General features: G+C 32.3%; 4 protein-coding genes across 4 annotated transcripts; 2 read left to right on the top strand and 2 right to left on the bottom strand.

The window, feature by feature from the left end:
* Nucleotides 1-1,253: 1,253 nt before the first annotated feature.
* Nucleotides 1,254-6,565, bottom strand: LOC106709318 (zinc finger protein 239; the record flags this gene model as incomplete). Its single annotated transcript, XM_045681098.1, has 12 exons — nt 6,338-6,565; nt 5,742-6,123; nt 5,386-5,456; nt 5,182-5,296; nt 4,820-5,010; nt 4,027-4,256; nt 3,286-3,478; nt 2,761-2,944; nt 2,395-2,459; nt 1,669-1,971; nt 1,472-1,560; nt 1,254-1,305 (listed from the first exon to the last, which is right to left on the bottom strand). Coding segments are annotated over exons 1-12 (1,899 nt in total), but the record flags the coding sequence as incomplete, so codon positions are not given.
* Nucleotides 6,566-6,830: 265 nt separating this feature from the next.
* LOC106709283 lies at nt 6,831-10,819 on the top strand. Its single transcript, XM_014501052.2, has 5 exons — nt 6,831-7,043; nt 7,485-7,673; nt 7,969-8,290; nt 8,656-8,914; nt 10,370-10,819. Exons 1-5 carry the CDS (start codon nt 6,930-6,932, stop codon nt 10,659-10,661), a joined length of 1,176 nt encoding a protein of 391 aa, XP_014356538.2. The 5' UTR covers nt 6,831-6,929; the 3' UTR covers nt 10,662-10,819.
* A 490-nt stretch (nt 10,820-11,309) lies between these two features.
* Nucleotides 11,310-12,250, top strand: LOC123722433. Its single transcript, XM_045684265.1, has 2 exons — nt 11,310-11,502; nt 11,788-12,250. The coding sequence occupies exons 1-2, from the start codon at nt 11,433-11,435 to the stop codon at nt 12,240-12,242; spliced, it is 525 nt and encodes a 174-aa protein (XP_045540221.1). The 5' UTR covers nt 11,310-11,432; the 3' UTR covers nt 12,243-12,250.
* A 289-nt stretch (nt 12,251-12,539) lies between these two features.
* Nucleotides 12,540-14,386, bottom strand: LOC106709286 (low molecular weight phosphotyrosine protein phosphatase). The gene is made up of 4 exons (XM_014501054.2): nt 14,321-14,386; nt 13,662-13,849; nt 13,318-13,479; nt 12,540-12,847 (listed from the first exon to the last, which is right to left on the bottom strand). The coding sequence occupies exons 1-4, from the start codon at nt 14,358-14,360 to the stop codon at nt 12,749-12,751; spliced, it is 489 nt and encodes a 162-aa protein (XP_014356540.2). The 5' UTR covers nt 14,361-14,386; the 3' UTR covers nt 12,540-12,748.
* Nucleotides 14,387-17,032: the final 2,646 nt, after the last annotated feature.

The following is a 17,032-nucleotide window of genomic DNA, read 5'->3' as shown; positions in this document are numbered from 1 at the left end:
TTTTAAAAAGATAAAACTAGCAACATTAAACCGTGCAGTTGCCGCTCCCTCATTGGTCAAAATATGACGCTGTCAAGATGACATTGTTCGCATAATTTCCGACTTACATAAGATCTTAGTCGAATTATATCCAAATATTCTAAAACCCTTTTTCATAATATAAAAAGAATACATGATAGATAACTAATGTCAAAATAATTGAATAAATAGACAAAAAAAAATTAATTTCGCTAAACAATTTTGAAATTTAGTTTGACGTTGGAAGACAATTTAGTATATGACTTAATTTTCTAAATGAAAAACGTTAACAATTTATAATTTAAATTTCCGAAAATCTAAATGAGTTCGTAAAACGTCAAGAAAAATCTAATAATTTAGGTATTGCACCAAAAGATCAAAGAATAATATAATTTATGCACAAGACATGTACTTACCTAATATATTTGTGCTAACATTTTCCCTACATCATTATATCGTAGTTACGACTAAACATAGAAAACACATAAAAATGTAATCAACCATTAAAAAATGTTGCTATTACGTCTTTGGATACTTATACATTGAAGTTATTTGTGTGAATTTAACATATACAAAAAAAAATGTCATTGTCAACAATTTTGGGATAGATTTTTAGTGTGAAAATACTTTGCTTATATTCACGTATCAAAAAAACCTTGTATATATTGACAGAAGGAACCTATATTATAGAATATTCAATGTATACATTTTGTATTTGTATACATTTATCGAGAACTACTGATTATTACTTAGAGTTAAGAGATAACAATAAAAAAAATAACAATTCGCTTTGAGCATTTGTCGTAAAATAGATTATGTAAGCTCTTCGCTGAGTAAAAAGACGCGGAATGATGACTCATCCACGGCGTCTGTGTACAGCAACTCTTCCTAAATTAGATTAAAAATAAAAAAAGTGTGTCATATTTATCTACTATGCATCTTCTCTGTTGCAATTAAAAGTAAGGAGTTTTATTTGATCCATAATTCGCTTCGAATATAGCGCCACATCAAATATGGCGGACATATTGATAGTTGATTTTGTAGTTATTTTATAAAAAATGTGAAACTAATACGCTATTAAATGAACTATTGAGTGATCATCATAAAAAGAAATTCAAACAAAATTTAATGATTTAAGTTAGATGTAAGCCAACCTGCATGAGATCGATGTCGGTGGGGTGTGAGTCCAGCAGACCGAGGTCGTCGCCCAGCGCGCCCACGCCCCCAGCGCCCACGCCCCCAGCACCCACGCCCTCGCCCACGCCCACACCTACGCCCATTCCTCCTCTGAAAATAATTCAAGTAAAATACTACTTATATTCTATACTAAAGATCTACCTTTACCACCAAAAAACTTTGAATTCTGAAGTAAGACTTTTTCATCTAATCGCGCAACTGTGGCTACGTATTGGTCAATGAAAAAAAAAATGTAAATTCGTATGTTAGTACTCACTCGCTATCCTCATTAAGTGCGTTGCCGTGTAGGAACAAGTCGCTGCGTATTGTGTAGATGTTACTCTCCGCGCTCTCCGACTGCTCCACCTGATACATTTATATTCTATCTTTTTCCAACATACATATACGAATAATATAATTTATGAACATTTTAAACATACATCTCTTTCTGAATCCTACAAAAAAGTTACTAACTTGTACATCTTCGTCCAGTACATAAGCATCCCCGCAATGGTAGTCGCAGGCAGTGCGAGACTGCAGCGGCCACGTGCAGTGCGTGCGCGCCGACTGACACTCCCCCTCCACTTCCTCATCCGTCTCCCCCAAGATCCCTCCCTCCCCCAGCATCTCCTCCCCTGTACCCTCCATATCCTCTGTCAACACTTCCATTTTCATTTCTGCCTCATTCGAGTCTGTCACTTGTTCTAACTTAAGATCCCCACTAATTTCTATATTTGGAACACTCTCGTATATTGGATCGTTCTTTAACAAACTTATCTGTAAAAAAAAGTATAAATTACATCTTATATATATAAAAGAAAGTCGTGTTAGTTACACTATTTATAACTCAAGATCGGTCGAACTGATTTAGCTGAAAATTGATGGGCAGGTAGCTAAGAACTAGGAGACGGCCGTAGGAACTTTTTTTTATCTTGTGTGCAATTTTTTCATTCATTTTTTTAATTTAATTTAAAAGCTAGTGTTAAATAAAGTATTAATTTTATGAACAAGATAAAAATAATATTGGGAAACTATCACAAGACGCCAGTCCTGTGTTCTGACGTATTTTGACTGATTGGTTCCGTCAGATGACGTAATATTACGATTATCAAATATCAATAGCCTTACTGTAAAGGTATTCTCGGGTTGCATTTGTAAAAGCACGGGTTCTGTAGACGTATTCAAAGAACTAGTTTTTACCTTCTTGTGCACTTTCTTCATGTGCGTGTAAAGGGAGCTCATGTTGTTGAAACTTTGTTCACATCCTGTCAAATGAACAATTCAATGAAAAATTAACAGTAATATTGACTATTTTATTACTTATTTTTGTCGTGATTAAATTTAAAAATAAACTTTCAACATATTGCAATAGCTCCAAACATTTCTAAATTCACTTTTAACATATATTGAGGTTTTTCAAATGTCGCAATGTGAATGAATCGCAATGTTAAGTGTAGCGGGGCGTAAAGAACGTGGGAGGAGACGTACTGCAGCGCGCAAACTTGGAGCCTCCAAGATATTTGAAAAGTAGTATACAAACATAAGATATGACGTGATATAACTGACCGTGGTGTGTGCAGGTGTGCTGGTGTCGTGCGAGTGGTGGCTGGTGGCGGGCGTGGTGTTCGCGCAGGTGTTCGCGGCGCAGGAATGCTCGCCCGCACGCCGAGCACGCGTGCCGCCGCTCGCCTGTATGCCGCCGCGCGTGTCGCACCAACTTGCTCGCCGTGCGGAATGACCACCCGCAATTCTGGAATATGGCAACTTCAACATGAATTTAATCGTCATCGCGTAACTACATTAATGAATTTTTAACTTTTAATGCAATCTTACTAATAATATAAATGCGAATGTTTGGATGGATGGATGGATGGATGTTTGAAGGTATCTCTAGAACGGCTCAATGGATCTAGATGAAATTTGACATAGTTATAGATCATAGAATAGAAGAACACATAGGCTACTTATTAGGTTTTTTTTAAATTCCGCGCGGACGGTCTCGCGGTCGACAGCTAGTTGTTTATAAAGAAACTTAAAACGAATCTTAGATTATAACGTTACGAAACAAATCATAAAGTATAGTAGACTAACAGGAAATTTGCAGGGGTATGGTTTGTCTCCGGTGTGGGCGCGCGTGTGCTCGCGCAGTCTGCAGGGCTGGCGGAAGACGCGGCCGCAGCCGGGCCACGCGCACGCCAGCACACCGCGCCGCGCCCGCCCGTGCGCCTGCCGGTGCGCCCGCAACGCGCACGCCCAGAAGAAGCGCCGTCCGCACTCAGAACAGCTAACAAGCAAAGACCTTTCAATATATTTCATATTTTATTAAGTAGATATCTTACTTCTTTTTCTAGATATCCGGCTCGAAGGACCAACACGACATGACTGCAGACATACAAGACGACTCTCACGGGAGGTGCACCGGCAATAATCAACGGTGCACCCCCAATGCGGAGCACTGGCAAATAAAACCATCTAATGCTGGTTAACGTAAGAGGTTTATTTGATACGTATTTCGGCTTATATTTGTTCTTAGATGCCTGACAAAGCATGATCCTTTACACAATCTTCATATGACATACATAATCTTCTAGACTTCTTGCCCCAGATCACATTTGCCCTACATATTTTTCTCGTTGCTGTGCAATCTCCCAGTACTATGCGCACTCTGCTCTAGCCATGGTCGTTGATACGAGCAGATATTGAACATAAATTTGACTTATTGATGCTTTAACTACATCAATACATCAACAGATTAACTATTTTGGATTATTAATATTAAAAATTTAGAATTAATGACGAGAATTACTAAGAAAATATATAACAAATACATACATATAGTTTGCTTGTTCCAATGTGTGGTTCTCGTTGAGATGTTTTAACACATCTTCTCTGGATGTGAACATTTGTCCACAAGGCTCCTCCACACCTAATCGGAATATCTTGACTGGACATTCAACATTGGTCTGTCTCGGTGGTCTTGTACTGCCCACTTTATGACTATTTTGGTGCTTTTTCAACTTTTGCTTATTCGAGAATTCCTTATCACAATCGGCAACCTCACACTAAAATAGATTTTATATAATTAAAATGTAATAATTACATATATGGCAAAGAATGACTAAAAAACTTTAGCAGCATACTTGAGAGTAAAATAAAAAAATAGAACCATTATGTGGACATCACATTTATCATTTTAAACCTCTTATTCATCAAGCAATATGTATTGGATTTATTTAATTTATTAATCTATGTAAAAATTAATCTGTGTTAATTTCTTCTTTCTTTTATGAAGTGTGTGAACATATGCCTCCATGCTGAATTATATCTAATATATAAAATTCTCGTGTCACAGTTTTCGTTCCCGTACTCCTCCGAAACGGCTTGACCGATTCTCATGAAATTTTGTGAGCATATTCAGTAGGTCTGAAAATCGGCCAACATCTATTTTTCATTTTTTTTTTAACTGCGCGCGGACGGTGTCGCGGTCGACAGCTAGTATATATATAAAAGGATAATATATTTAAATAATTTAAAATCCTTAACTGTTATTTTACTTTTATACCATAACTTCCTTTAATATGTGAATATAAAATCTTAAAATATCATTAGTAGTTGATTTAATTACCTTAAACTTGGCTTTAGACTTATTGAGATCAAATGTACTGTTAAGTACATTAGTCATAATTGGTACCACTTCACCTTGGAGAGTTATTATATTATTTCTCTGCACAGAAGAAACTACAGACAAAGGTACCATTGTAGGGGTTACATCTAACTTTTGCTCTAATAATATGTTTTTCTTTTGAGATCCATCACCTGGAATAGAAAATATTTAATTTAATGACCCACCAATGTACATGCCAGTTATTAATACACTATAAAATTTAAAGAACTCTCTTGTTAATTAAACCCATAAAATTTTATTTACAAAAAATGTATTCTTTAAACAATTTTTTCATTTTATTACATTGGTATGAAAATACTTACAATGTTCCTTTATTTCTGTTGGCAAATCTTGTACAAGATCCAAACACCATTTAGTATTGTCATATTTATCAACTGAGTCAATTTGTAATTCAGTATTCACAAATCTAAGACCATTCTGTAACACCCACAAAATAAGCAACTTGAAAATGATTGTTAGTAATTTAACTGTATTCAATTGAATTTAAGTAATGAATAAAAAATGACCTGTTTTGATGCTCCTCCTACTAAGAATGAATCCACATTGACACCAGTCTGAACAAAATTACCTTCATTGTCTGAAGAAAAATACATATAGCTTAATACAAAAACATGTAAATAATAAATTTACACTTCATATTCTTTAACTAATTCCTCTTAGGAAGTGATTAAATCACAATGATTAATTAAAAATCCAATGAAACCGAGAGAAGACTTCCCTGAGATTAAAATAAAACAGTTAATGTACAAATTACAATGAATGAGAGATACACACACACAATAAACACTATGCTTCTCATATTCTTAGTTATTTTTACTTAATATTGAGTAAAATAAAATGATACATTGAAATCAGAACTTACTATTCTCCTGTGTTGTTATGATAGTGAATGTAATGTCACTATCGTTTTCTTTTTTTACCACTGCAGTTGAGGAGTTGTCCTCCGAAATTAACGAGGCTGAGATCAATTTCTGTGTTGACTTGTTAAATAATTGATTTGGCTTCTCTCTATGTTTAATAACTATTTGTTTTGCTACTTTATTTGGTCCTTCATGTGCGTTGAATGATTTGTCTACCAAAGAAGAGCTGACTAGAGATTTACCATCTGGAGATTCAAAACATTCTGAAGTTGCTTGCGGTCGTGGCAAGGGAGTCTTTGTCTTTCTCCGTAGAATATTTGGCTTCTGAAATTTTTTCTTAACATTCTTGTCTTGTGACACAAACATTTTTCTGACTAATTCATTCTAAAGATGTGATAAAAATAGTGTTAAAAAGTTAACGCTTATTAGAAAAAATAAAATAATTGCTGGGTTCCACTACGGCATTATAAACGATTTTGGTATTACTGATGAAACACGAACATACTCTCTTCGTTTTTACTCACAAAAGCACAATTTATAAGAATAGCATTTCTGGTTTTTAGTTTACGTTTTAACAATAGTCGACAAAACGTACAACCTTAACTTTACGCCGCCAACTCATTACAAGAATTTTTAATAATTAGGCTCACGAAAACATTTCTAACATTATATCAATTTCGATAATAGCTCACACATTTTATTTTCACAAGTTACTTTTGTAATATGAGAATGAGAATATGTAAAAATTTACAACAATTTTGCCAGTTTACGGAGCACAGAGTATATAAGAAGGCAAGCACTAAGCAACATGAAGCGAGCAGGTTAAATAGGGAAGTACCGTATGAAAATCGGTTTGTAATATCAAACAATCAATGGACACTTGTTAAAACAAAAAAAAGTACATACTATAGTTGTGATCAGCTGTAACTTGTATAAAAACTACGTATAAGTGTATAAAAACAGTGATATCTGACCAGGTGAGCAAAAGTCATACTGAATTATCATGGCTAAATAGCTCACTAGCGCACCCTGTCAATGTCAAAAAAGTCTCACGGGGTCTTTCTACTTTTTGTTATACTCTATGGGTCGACGCGCGAACTATGAATGAAATCTGAAATAGTATCGCAATTAGAGGTTATGTTGTTTTTAAGTTTTGCTTGTGTTGCTTTTACTTAAAGATTTACGTGATAATGGATTGGAATGAAATTTTATCAGATGTAGAAGACATTAATGATCCTACTATATACGAAAAAGTACTTATTGCTATTGATGACATTTACTGCGAAGATGAAGACTTTATGCAGGTATTTATCTCCTTTCTAAATGTTTTGATTAAATAAGCAAATAAACAATTACATTAAGATCTTGTTAAACCATTTTATTTGTTAATTTTCAATTGATAAAGACGTACATTTATAAAAAGAAAAAATCACGTTTCCGTATAGTTTAAAATATTGTGTGTAATTTTCGAAAATATTACACACTAGCTTTTGCCCGCGACTACGTCCGCGCGATTTAAAAAACTTAATAAGTAGCCTATGTGTTCTTCCAGCCTATGTTATACATCTGTGCCAAATTTCATCAAGATCCGTTGAGCAATATATATTCGCATTAATAATATGTATTAGTAAGATTAACCATCTTAACCAATTTGTGTTTGAACCTAATCTGGGCAATAGGTGCTCATTTGCTTATTAAATTAATACTCACTAAATCCCTAATTGTTTTAACTTTGATTCTTCCAGTTGTTAATAAGTAAACTTGATAATATGCATGTGACATGGGAGCAGCCGTGGTATCAAACTTCCCTTTGTCTTACACGTTGCACAGTAGCAAACTGTGAAGATGACGAAAAACGAGAGAAATTTAGAACAACCCATTTCACAAAAAAAGAATGTGAACAAATAAAAGAGAATTGGGCTAATTTTATTGAGGTAAATTTTGCCATGCTCTATAGTAATATGTTTTTAGGGGAGTCCAATGATTAAAAAGGTTGTGTTTAGCTGGTTGATTTTAACCTAATAAATAATACAGTCTATATTAATAAAATAATTAAATTGTATTGTAAGTAATTATAATTACAGTATTTTTTAAATTCATTCTTGGTCATCCTGTCCCTGCAATAGCACTCTTGGTCATAGAAGTAATTATAGCACTTATATGTAGTATGTGCTGGGATACAAAAACTTATTTTCAAGTATTTATTTTAATTTCTTTAATACTTTACAGGAATATGAAGTTCCTGACATGTTGCAATCTTTTGCACGCTGGAAAAATAGAGATTGTAAGAACCCTTCCTCGCCACATGAGAAAGTTAGAAGATTTGTAACTGCTTATTTAGCCCAAGGACTTGAAAGAAATATGCATCAAGTTTATCAGTATGTTGTAAAACACTTTGGTACTCCTGTTAAAGGAAATTATTCAGATGTTGAGAAAAAGTTGTTTAATATTTGTTTTTATTTTAATGAAAAGCATGCTGTCAAAAATCTATCACTACTTCTTGGAAGGGATCCTCGGGGTATTTATAAACAACTTCATCAAATGAATGAAGGTAAGTGCATTTTTTTTTTTCAAACATAGTCAAGTTTTACAATTACTGTTAAATTAGACCTCTTTCTATTTTCTCACTTAGTGTCTTGTTCTTGTGGCGCCTCCCTAGCATAGGTTGATAGTCAGTTCACCATAATTTATTTTGTCTCCTGGAAGGTGAAGCAGCTGGGCGATTATATTTAAATGTGCTTATCGATAACGAAGTGGTATTTATACATTTTGATATAACAAAATTAATATAATATCTAATTGTAAAGTAGAAGTACCTTGGCTGACTGCTCGCTCATTTGCCACCTATAAAAAAGAAATATACAGTTATTAATATTTAAGAAATAACCATTATTTATGATTTCTGGAATGTTTTAGGTAAACCAGAGAAGAAAAAGTTAAAATGGACCTTACCACTAGCTACAAAATTTGTAAACTTGCTCCTAAAATACTCAAATGGCTCTCTAGAAGAATTGAAATATAAAAGGTTTGATAAGTCAGTTTGGCTCCAACTAGAAAGTGATATGGACCAGCAATACCAATATCTACAAAAATCCTGGTATAATGCATTACATGTTCAAATTTTTGTAAAACAGGATGTAAAGATGAACAGGCTAAGGAAAAAGATTATTCGCATGTAAGTTACTAAAAAATATTACCATAAAAATTGTAAGACATTTAATCGCAAGAAGATTAGGGAACATACCCATACTACGTGACCTATTTTTTAAGATTTTTCGACCCCTCCCTCCCCTTGGTGACCATTCGTAGTATATGCCAAGACCCCCCCCTCCCCCTTTAGTTTTCACGTAGTAATTCATAATTATGATTTTTAATCATTTCACAGGCAAAAATTGAAAAAAAAAAATAATTTGAGTCATACTCGTCTTTATTGCATAAGACTGCAATAAAGACGACTTCCAAAACACATAAAACTTCTTGTAGCCTCCTGGATAGAATCCGCAGAGGTCGCACGCGAGACAGGTTGTCCACTGCACCACCATGCACCAACTGTGAGTTTACAAAGCGCTAAACACCGCGCTATATTCGAATATAGGTCGAAAAAATACGAGATTTCTCTCATTAAAATCGACTACGTGACAAAAAGCTGAACCACCCCCCCCCCCTCCCGTGACTGACCGTAGTATTTTAAAGACTCCGCCCCCCCCCCTAAACGGGTCACGTAGTATGGGTACGTTCCCTTAGCGGAATGTTATCTTAGTATAATAATAAAATTTTACAAATTCCGGGAAATGTAGTGTAGAAAAATTAAAAGTAAACTCAACATTTTCTAAGTAAATTAATGTTATATTTATCTAAAACAAATTATAACCCAAAACATAATTCACAAACACAATATTGTGTAATCTTACTAGTATTATAAATGCGAAAGTTTATATGTATGGTTTTTTATTAGAAGATATCTCTGGAACCACTCAACATCTTGAAGAAATTTGGCTCAGATGTTGAACATAGTCTGGAAGAACACATACGCTACTAATTACGTTTTTTTAATCTCACGAGGACGGAGTCGCGGCCGACAGCTAGTATTCTTAATAATAATATGTTATTAATTAGTTCAGTATTGTCACTAAGTTATTTTTATTAAAACGTTTAAATAATTATCCTATAATCATGAAAGAGGTTGTATTCTATTTACTTATAATGTAAATGACAACACTCCGGAAAATTGTCTCAAAAAAGGCTTCCAGGGATCTTTTAACTTGCCTCACTTTGTGCTCCAAATACTACATCTAGAGGTGGGGTTGCCAGGTCGCCAAACCTACTAGCCGGACAGACCAGCCAGTTTGGCCGGACATTTGGGTAGAAATGTCGGACACCCTATATTCTTTAGGATTTTGTCTCAGTATTAATAGGTACACTCTCGTTTGGGAAATGTAAAAAGCCTAACAAAAGCCGGAAAACCGTTTATTTTGGCCGGACACGCAATCAAAAAGCCTACCTATGTCCGACTTTATCTGGACGCCTGCCAACGCTATCTAGAGGTCATCTACTGTCGAATGCTTAAAAATAAATTATTTGCGCCTCACTACTATCTATTAGTTATTAATTTAATTTCCATTTCTTTCAGATTGCGAGATAGCCCTTATGAAGTATGGAGGGATATTTGTTGGAAAGATTTGCCAAAGCATTTTCCAGATGGTTTTACTCATACATTTCTGTATAAAAATTTCACATGTCTTTTGGCTGGAAAAACTGATTATTTGAAGCAACCACTGCCAGAAGTTTTAGATTACATTTTACATAAAGTAAATACTGGACGAAAAAATAAAAGGTTAAGAACTTTGTCATATGAAAATGGTAATCTTGAATTAATCAGTTACAAGAAAAAGGATAGCCAAAATCAAAGCATGGAAGAATGATTAAATTATTGTTTTATTCATTTATTCCATTATGACCATTCTAAGATCTTGAAACATGAGTCGTTCATGTGTGTATTGTAACGCAAGTGTTCTTAAACTTGTGTTCATTTCTTTATTAAAGTTTCAAGGTATATGAAATTGAGATATGTATCTGAAATCTGGCAACATTAAAACCTTTTGTAAATAATTTTTATTTTTGTTTACATCTAAAATTGTAGAACATAGTATTTTAATCCTTTCCAGATTATAATTTTATTAAAATAGAAGACTGGTAGCAAAATATATAAATGATCAAACATACGTTTGTGAGTCGTATTTTACAACAAACAGCAATCATCTACTATAAATTTACAAATTCGCATGGTATGGCGCAGACAAACGCATGAGTATCTGGGATTCCCCTGAGTTTTTCGTCTATTCCGTTGATCGTGATGTCATCTAAAAATTAATAGCATTGTTTACTCTATGACGATTAGCTAAAATCTAAACTAACGTAGGTATATCTATGTTTTGTATGAATTTAGATAACTTTCGACATTAAGTTCAATTTATTTAGTGTTTTATACATATGTAACAAATATAAACAATTTTTTAATTCTGGATATTCTACTCGATATTTTATGACCATTACATACTCTGTACTCTGATCTGTTTGACATTTGTTCTAATGAGAGCAGGGGGGTAGGTATCCTATTTAAACATATTTATTGTAAGAAAAAGTGACAAACATTTTAAATGTTATAATCAAGTAACCGATATTTATCCATAAACATGATTCACAAACAAAAGAATAGTCTAAAAAGTATTGAAGAATTCTTAGACAGTGATGATGAATTTCCAGGTATGTTGTTAAAGTTTTGTTTACGTCAACAAAAACTTTTTGCTTTACAAACTTTTATATACAATCGGTGAAACTGGCGGTGTTCCATCTTAAGAGACTAGTATTAGGTACCTTAACTAAAATAGTTGATCTGCAGATCAGCCACGGTTCACATGTTTGAAGCAGCAGCTATTTTGTAAGAAGGGGCAGAGGTGTCTCGTAACAAGGAACCAGGCAATTTTAGAATATAAGTGGAACACCACGAAATTCCCTGACTTCATATTATAATTATAAATCTTTTTCCAGATAACTTTTTTGAAACAGCGGAGGTTCCTGCTTATTTAGATGATGACAGATTTGAAGAGATAGAATTTAGTTGGATAAAACATAATAAATTACTTAAAAATGAACCAAATCCAATTAAAGAAAAACCCACAAACGTTGAAGTGGAATCTAAAAAGATAGTGGAGCAAAATAGGCTCTCCAATAGACATATAGTAAAAGGTACACTCAGTAAATGTGATATATTATGTTTAAAATCTGTGGAAAAGAAAATCCCAAATGACATTTTATTGTGGTTTGCAAATTTTCTGATGTTCAAAGATATGCAGTCACATTTTATGACACCTAAAAGCTGTCTTGTTAGTGAACCTGTGAGTGTTAAAATTGAAAGGCAAGAAAATAATATAAACAAACCTGATAATGTTAGTCACAGAGGAAAATTTACATACAGAGTTATAATAAGTAAAGAAAGTAATTAATAATTGAAATCAAGTGAATGTTTTACACAATTTTTTTTTAATTTTGATATAAAATCTAAAATGTATTCATTGTTTAAGACAAGAACAGAAAGCTATACTTTGTTAAAAGTTTTTTGTATAATGTTTGCTAAGTTACAATAAAAGTCAGTACAATTCAATATAATTATATTTCCAAAATTAAACTTATAACATTTTAGTTATAAATCATAGTTATCAATGTATCTTTTTACAATTTTTCAACATATTACAACTACAGTGCTAACAAATATTGTACTAATAGTTTGTTATAAAAACCAAAAAAAACCTGACATATCATTGACTGTATGTGTGACTGTATGTATCTTGAACTTGATGTATTGCTGAACCAAAAAGAAGACATTTTGTCATTATTTTCATACTTTGATAGAAAAAAAACTATATTTTTGTATAGGTGTTTTTTCATTAGAAATTATTTGATATATAACTGCTTAAATTATGGTCTTTTTATATCATTTAACTTTTATCCACTAATTGTTTAGCTCTCCAGCGGCTAACCGTTCTAAGAATCCTTTTGAACATCTCACTGACTGTTGATAACATTTTTCAAATCCTGCTGAATCACTATCCTGTAAAAATTATCAAAAGATACTTTGTACAATTTAATTTTTTACTTTTATGAACAAGTTTTTATAAAGAGTACATTATAAATATAGCATAGACCTTAATTTTAAGCCACCTGATAAAAAGAGTTACAATTCAGAAAAGATGTAACTGTTTACATTACAACATGGGTTGATATAATGGTTTTTAAAATAAGACAATATTATTTGAAGAATATAATAAAATAATTCAGTAGTAATAGGATTATATCTATACATACATACATTGACAAAGTTTTTAATAATTCTCAAAGTGAAAAATCAAAATTTTTTCCTCTAGAATGATTAAAAATTATTCTTCTACCTCCTCAGCTTATTGAGATTGTTACAATAAAATAATTAAAATCTCAGATGTCTTCTTTTTAAATGAATCTTTATCTTCCTAAAGATCTTATTTTGCAATATTAAACTCATTTAAAAATACAATATTAGCTTACATAATAAGGGTCTCTGATGATTCTGTCACCTTGAGGATCAAAATCTCCAAAAAGAAGCAATTTAGCTTTACTGCCTCTTGGTGCTCTTTTATTTAAGTCCTTCATGTTGGTTTCATCCATTCCAAATATAAAATCATAGTGGTTAAAATCCTCTGACACAATCTGCAAAGAACATATTATAATTTTTTTGCATATCATTTTAAATTTAAAGAAAATACATACATATTTATACCAAGATATTGTACCTTCTTACACATGTAAGTTTTTATGGTTTTTTAATTACTTAAAACTTAGTAACTAGTTATTATTAAATAAAATAAAAAGATGTACAAATAAATTATTACCTGCCTAGCACAATTATTATAGGGTACACCATGTTTTTTCATAGTATCCAGGGCTCTCCAATCAGGTGGATTACCAACATGCCAGCCACCTATTGCTGCACTGTCAATTTCCCACTCATCGCCTAATCCCATATCATTGACAGTCTTTTGGAATACCCCTTCTGCTATTGGTGAGCGGCAAATATTTCCTAAGAATAAAAATAGTTTGCACTATGAAATTGGACTTTTCTAATTTGAAGTAATATGACAGATATATAATTATAAAAATATAAAGAAAATATGTCCTTCCTTAGCTAGAAATTAGGCTCTTCTTAATATTACATAATAATAAGAGAGAAAAGGTCAGAGCAAAGATCAAAATGCTTAAAATATTGAACTAAGTTTAAAATATTCTAATAAGAAAAATCAAGTATTAAGGAGATGAACTTTATAATGAAACACTATGTTATTAGTCCTATCAAAACAGTGTATGATATAGTGTCATATTAAGTAGAACCTTTCAATACTTTATGATGGTCCTGTTTAATTACAGCATAGACGACTTTCTTCTTAGTAATTGTATGGTTATCGGCACCGGTCAACATGGTCTCTATCTCAAAAGACGATTAATTTATATCAATACTGCTATTTTGTTATAAAACCAATGTAACTAATCTTACCGAGACATATAAATAATGCTTTCTTTTTTTCAGTAGACATCTTGAGATGAAATCCTTAAAATAAATCTTAACTTTTTACAATTGAAATGTGTTTATGTCAACGTCAACCAAAGTATCAATGTCATAGGCCTTGTCGACTGTCACTTGCTTCACCATTTATTAGTGTAGGACCTCAGATGAAGAATTATATAGATACGACATGCGCGTTCACCCGTAAGGGACAGATAGAGAGTACTATAGACTATACCTATATATAAGTAAAAGGATTGGGGTTACCAGTTATTTGTTTTGTCCCGAAAATGAATAATTACGATATAATTTAATATATACCAATTTATATATTCCCAATTATATTGTAATTAATAAATGTAATAAATATAAAAAACAATGCGTAATTTTTGTTTATGTGACTAAGATTAGGTAAACAGATTTTTTAATAATACTTAGTCAGGTCATAAATTCTGTCACATGTTTAATATAAAATAATTGAAACAAGTTTATTCATTATGTGACCATTTATATACCAAAATGAACTTAACAAAACATAGATTCTTATGACACTAAAGTTTATTCAAAATGACCTCCGTGATTTTGAATACAGGCCTTCAATCTGCGCGGCCAGTTGTCTATCGCAGCACGAACGAGATCCATGTCAATATCGGCGGCTGCCTTAATCTAGGATGCCTTGAGTGACTCCAAAAAAAGAATTTCCCGATATTTTTTTCCCGCGTACCGCTTCAACAAAGCGCGACATCTCTTCAGTCTTAGGTCCATTAGACCAGCATTCAAACGATGTCCTGTTTTTCTTCGATATGCACGAAGCCCTAAGTCTTCTTAAAAAGCTACAAAAAACATACCAATATTAAAGTCATATAATTTTAAATTATTCCGTATATCATTACAGTGAACACTATATGTAAAACTACTTAATATTTAACTATTTTGATTGTACTTTCTAAGAAATTAAGTAACCGATTTCGATAAAATTTACATGGGACAAATTAAAAAATATACTCTTTAAAATCAACGGGATAAGAAAGTATCAATAAAAAACACAGCATATACCAGAATTAAAAACTACTCATTTTGAAATCTGTTGAAAATAGTATAAAAAATGTGAATTGTTTCATTTATATACATTACAAATACTATACTTTATTTCCCCTAAATTCAGGGTAATTTTTACAACACGATGGTGGTATTATTTTTACGGGTAATAACCAAGTCTATGACACGGTAATAATAATACCGTGAGTGAGAGAGATACAGTTATACCCAATTCCTGTGACGTGACAAAGACAGGGATAACTATCTTCTGTCCCTTTCTGCGTACCAGGCTTTGGAGTTTGTTTGGAACAAAGGTTGTCCCCTACAAACAACCTAGGTTGTCCCTAACAAAGTTTGACATTCGTGCTATTTTTCGAAAATTGTGAGTACTTAGTGGCTGTAATTGTGTAAAAATATTTTGATATTTCAGTTTTAGTGAGATCAAGTGTATAAAACATGGTATACTGCTGTATTGTTGGTTGTAAAAGCCGTAGTCAGCGAAAAGAGAAAAACATAACCTTTCAATCGTAAGTACTGAAACTACGCACTTATTCACATGTATTCATACAAAATAAGGAAGAAAATACAAACTAGTTGTTTTATACAGTCTTTGTAATAACTAATATATTAAAATACGGGTAAAATTAGCTAAAATAAAATAGTATTTTTCGAACATTATGCGCCCAAACGCAGATGTCATTTGTGTCAAATAATATACTGTAGATCTGGGAAACAAGCGGCCATATTAAACTTCTTTTCAAATTGGTTGGTTATTACCCGTAAAAATAATACCACCATCTTGTTGTAAAAATTACCCTGAATTTAGGGGAAATAAATTATAGTATGTATAATGTAGATAAATGAAACAATTCACATTTTTTATACTATTTTCAACAGATTTCAAAAGGAGTTTTTAATTCTGGTATATGCTGTGTTTTTAAATATTTGATACTTTCTTATCCCGTTTATTTTAAAGAGTATGCTTTGTAATTTGTCCCATGTAAATTTTGTTTCTTAGAAATTACAATCAAAATAGTTTAATATTAAGTAGTTTTACATGTAGTGTTCACTGTAATGATATACAGAGTAATTTAAAACTATATGACTATAATATTGGTATGTTTTTTGTAGCTTTTTATGAAGACTTAGGGCTTCGTGCATATCGAAGAAAAATAGGACATCGTTTGAATGCTCGTCTAATGGACCTAAGAATGAAGAGATGCCGCGCTTTGTTGAAGCGGTACGCGGGAAAAAAATATCGGGAAATTCTTTTTTTTGGAGTCACTCAAGACATCCTTGATTAAGGCAGCCGCCGATATTGACATGGACCTCGTTCGTGCTGTGATAGACGACTGGCCGAGCAGATTGAAGGCCTGTATTCAAAATCACGGATGTCATTTTGAATAAACTTTAGTGTCATAAGAATCTATGTTTTGTTAAGTTCAATTTGGTATATAAATGGTCACATAATGAATAAACTTGTTTCAATTATTTTATATTAAACATGTGACAGAATTTATGACCTGACTAAGTATTACTAAAAAAATCTGTTTACGTAATCTTAGTCACATAAACAAAAATTACGCATTGTTTTTTATATTTATTACGTTTATTAATTACAATTTAATTGGGAATATATAAATTGGTCTATATTAAATTATATCG

This window comes from Papilio machaon, chromosome 2 (assembly GCF_912999745.1).
Source record: "Papilio machaon chromosome 2, ilPapMach1.1, whole genome shotgun sequence".
Lineage (NCBI taxonomy): Eukaryota > Metazoa > Arthropoda > Insecta > Lepidoptera > Papilionidae > Papilio > Papilio machaon.
This window is presented reverse-complemented; position numbering and strand designations above follow the sequence as displayed.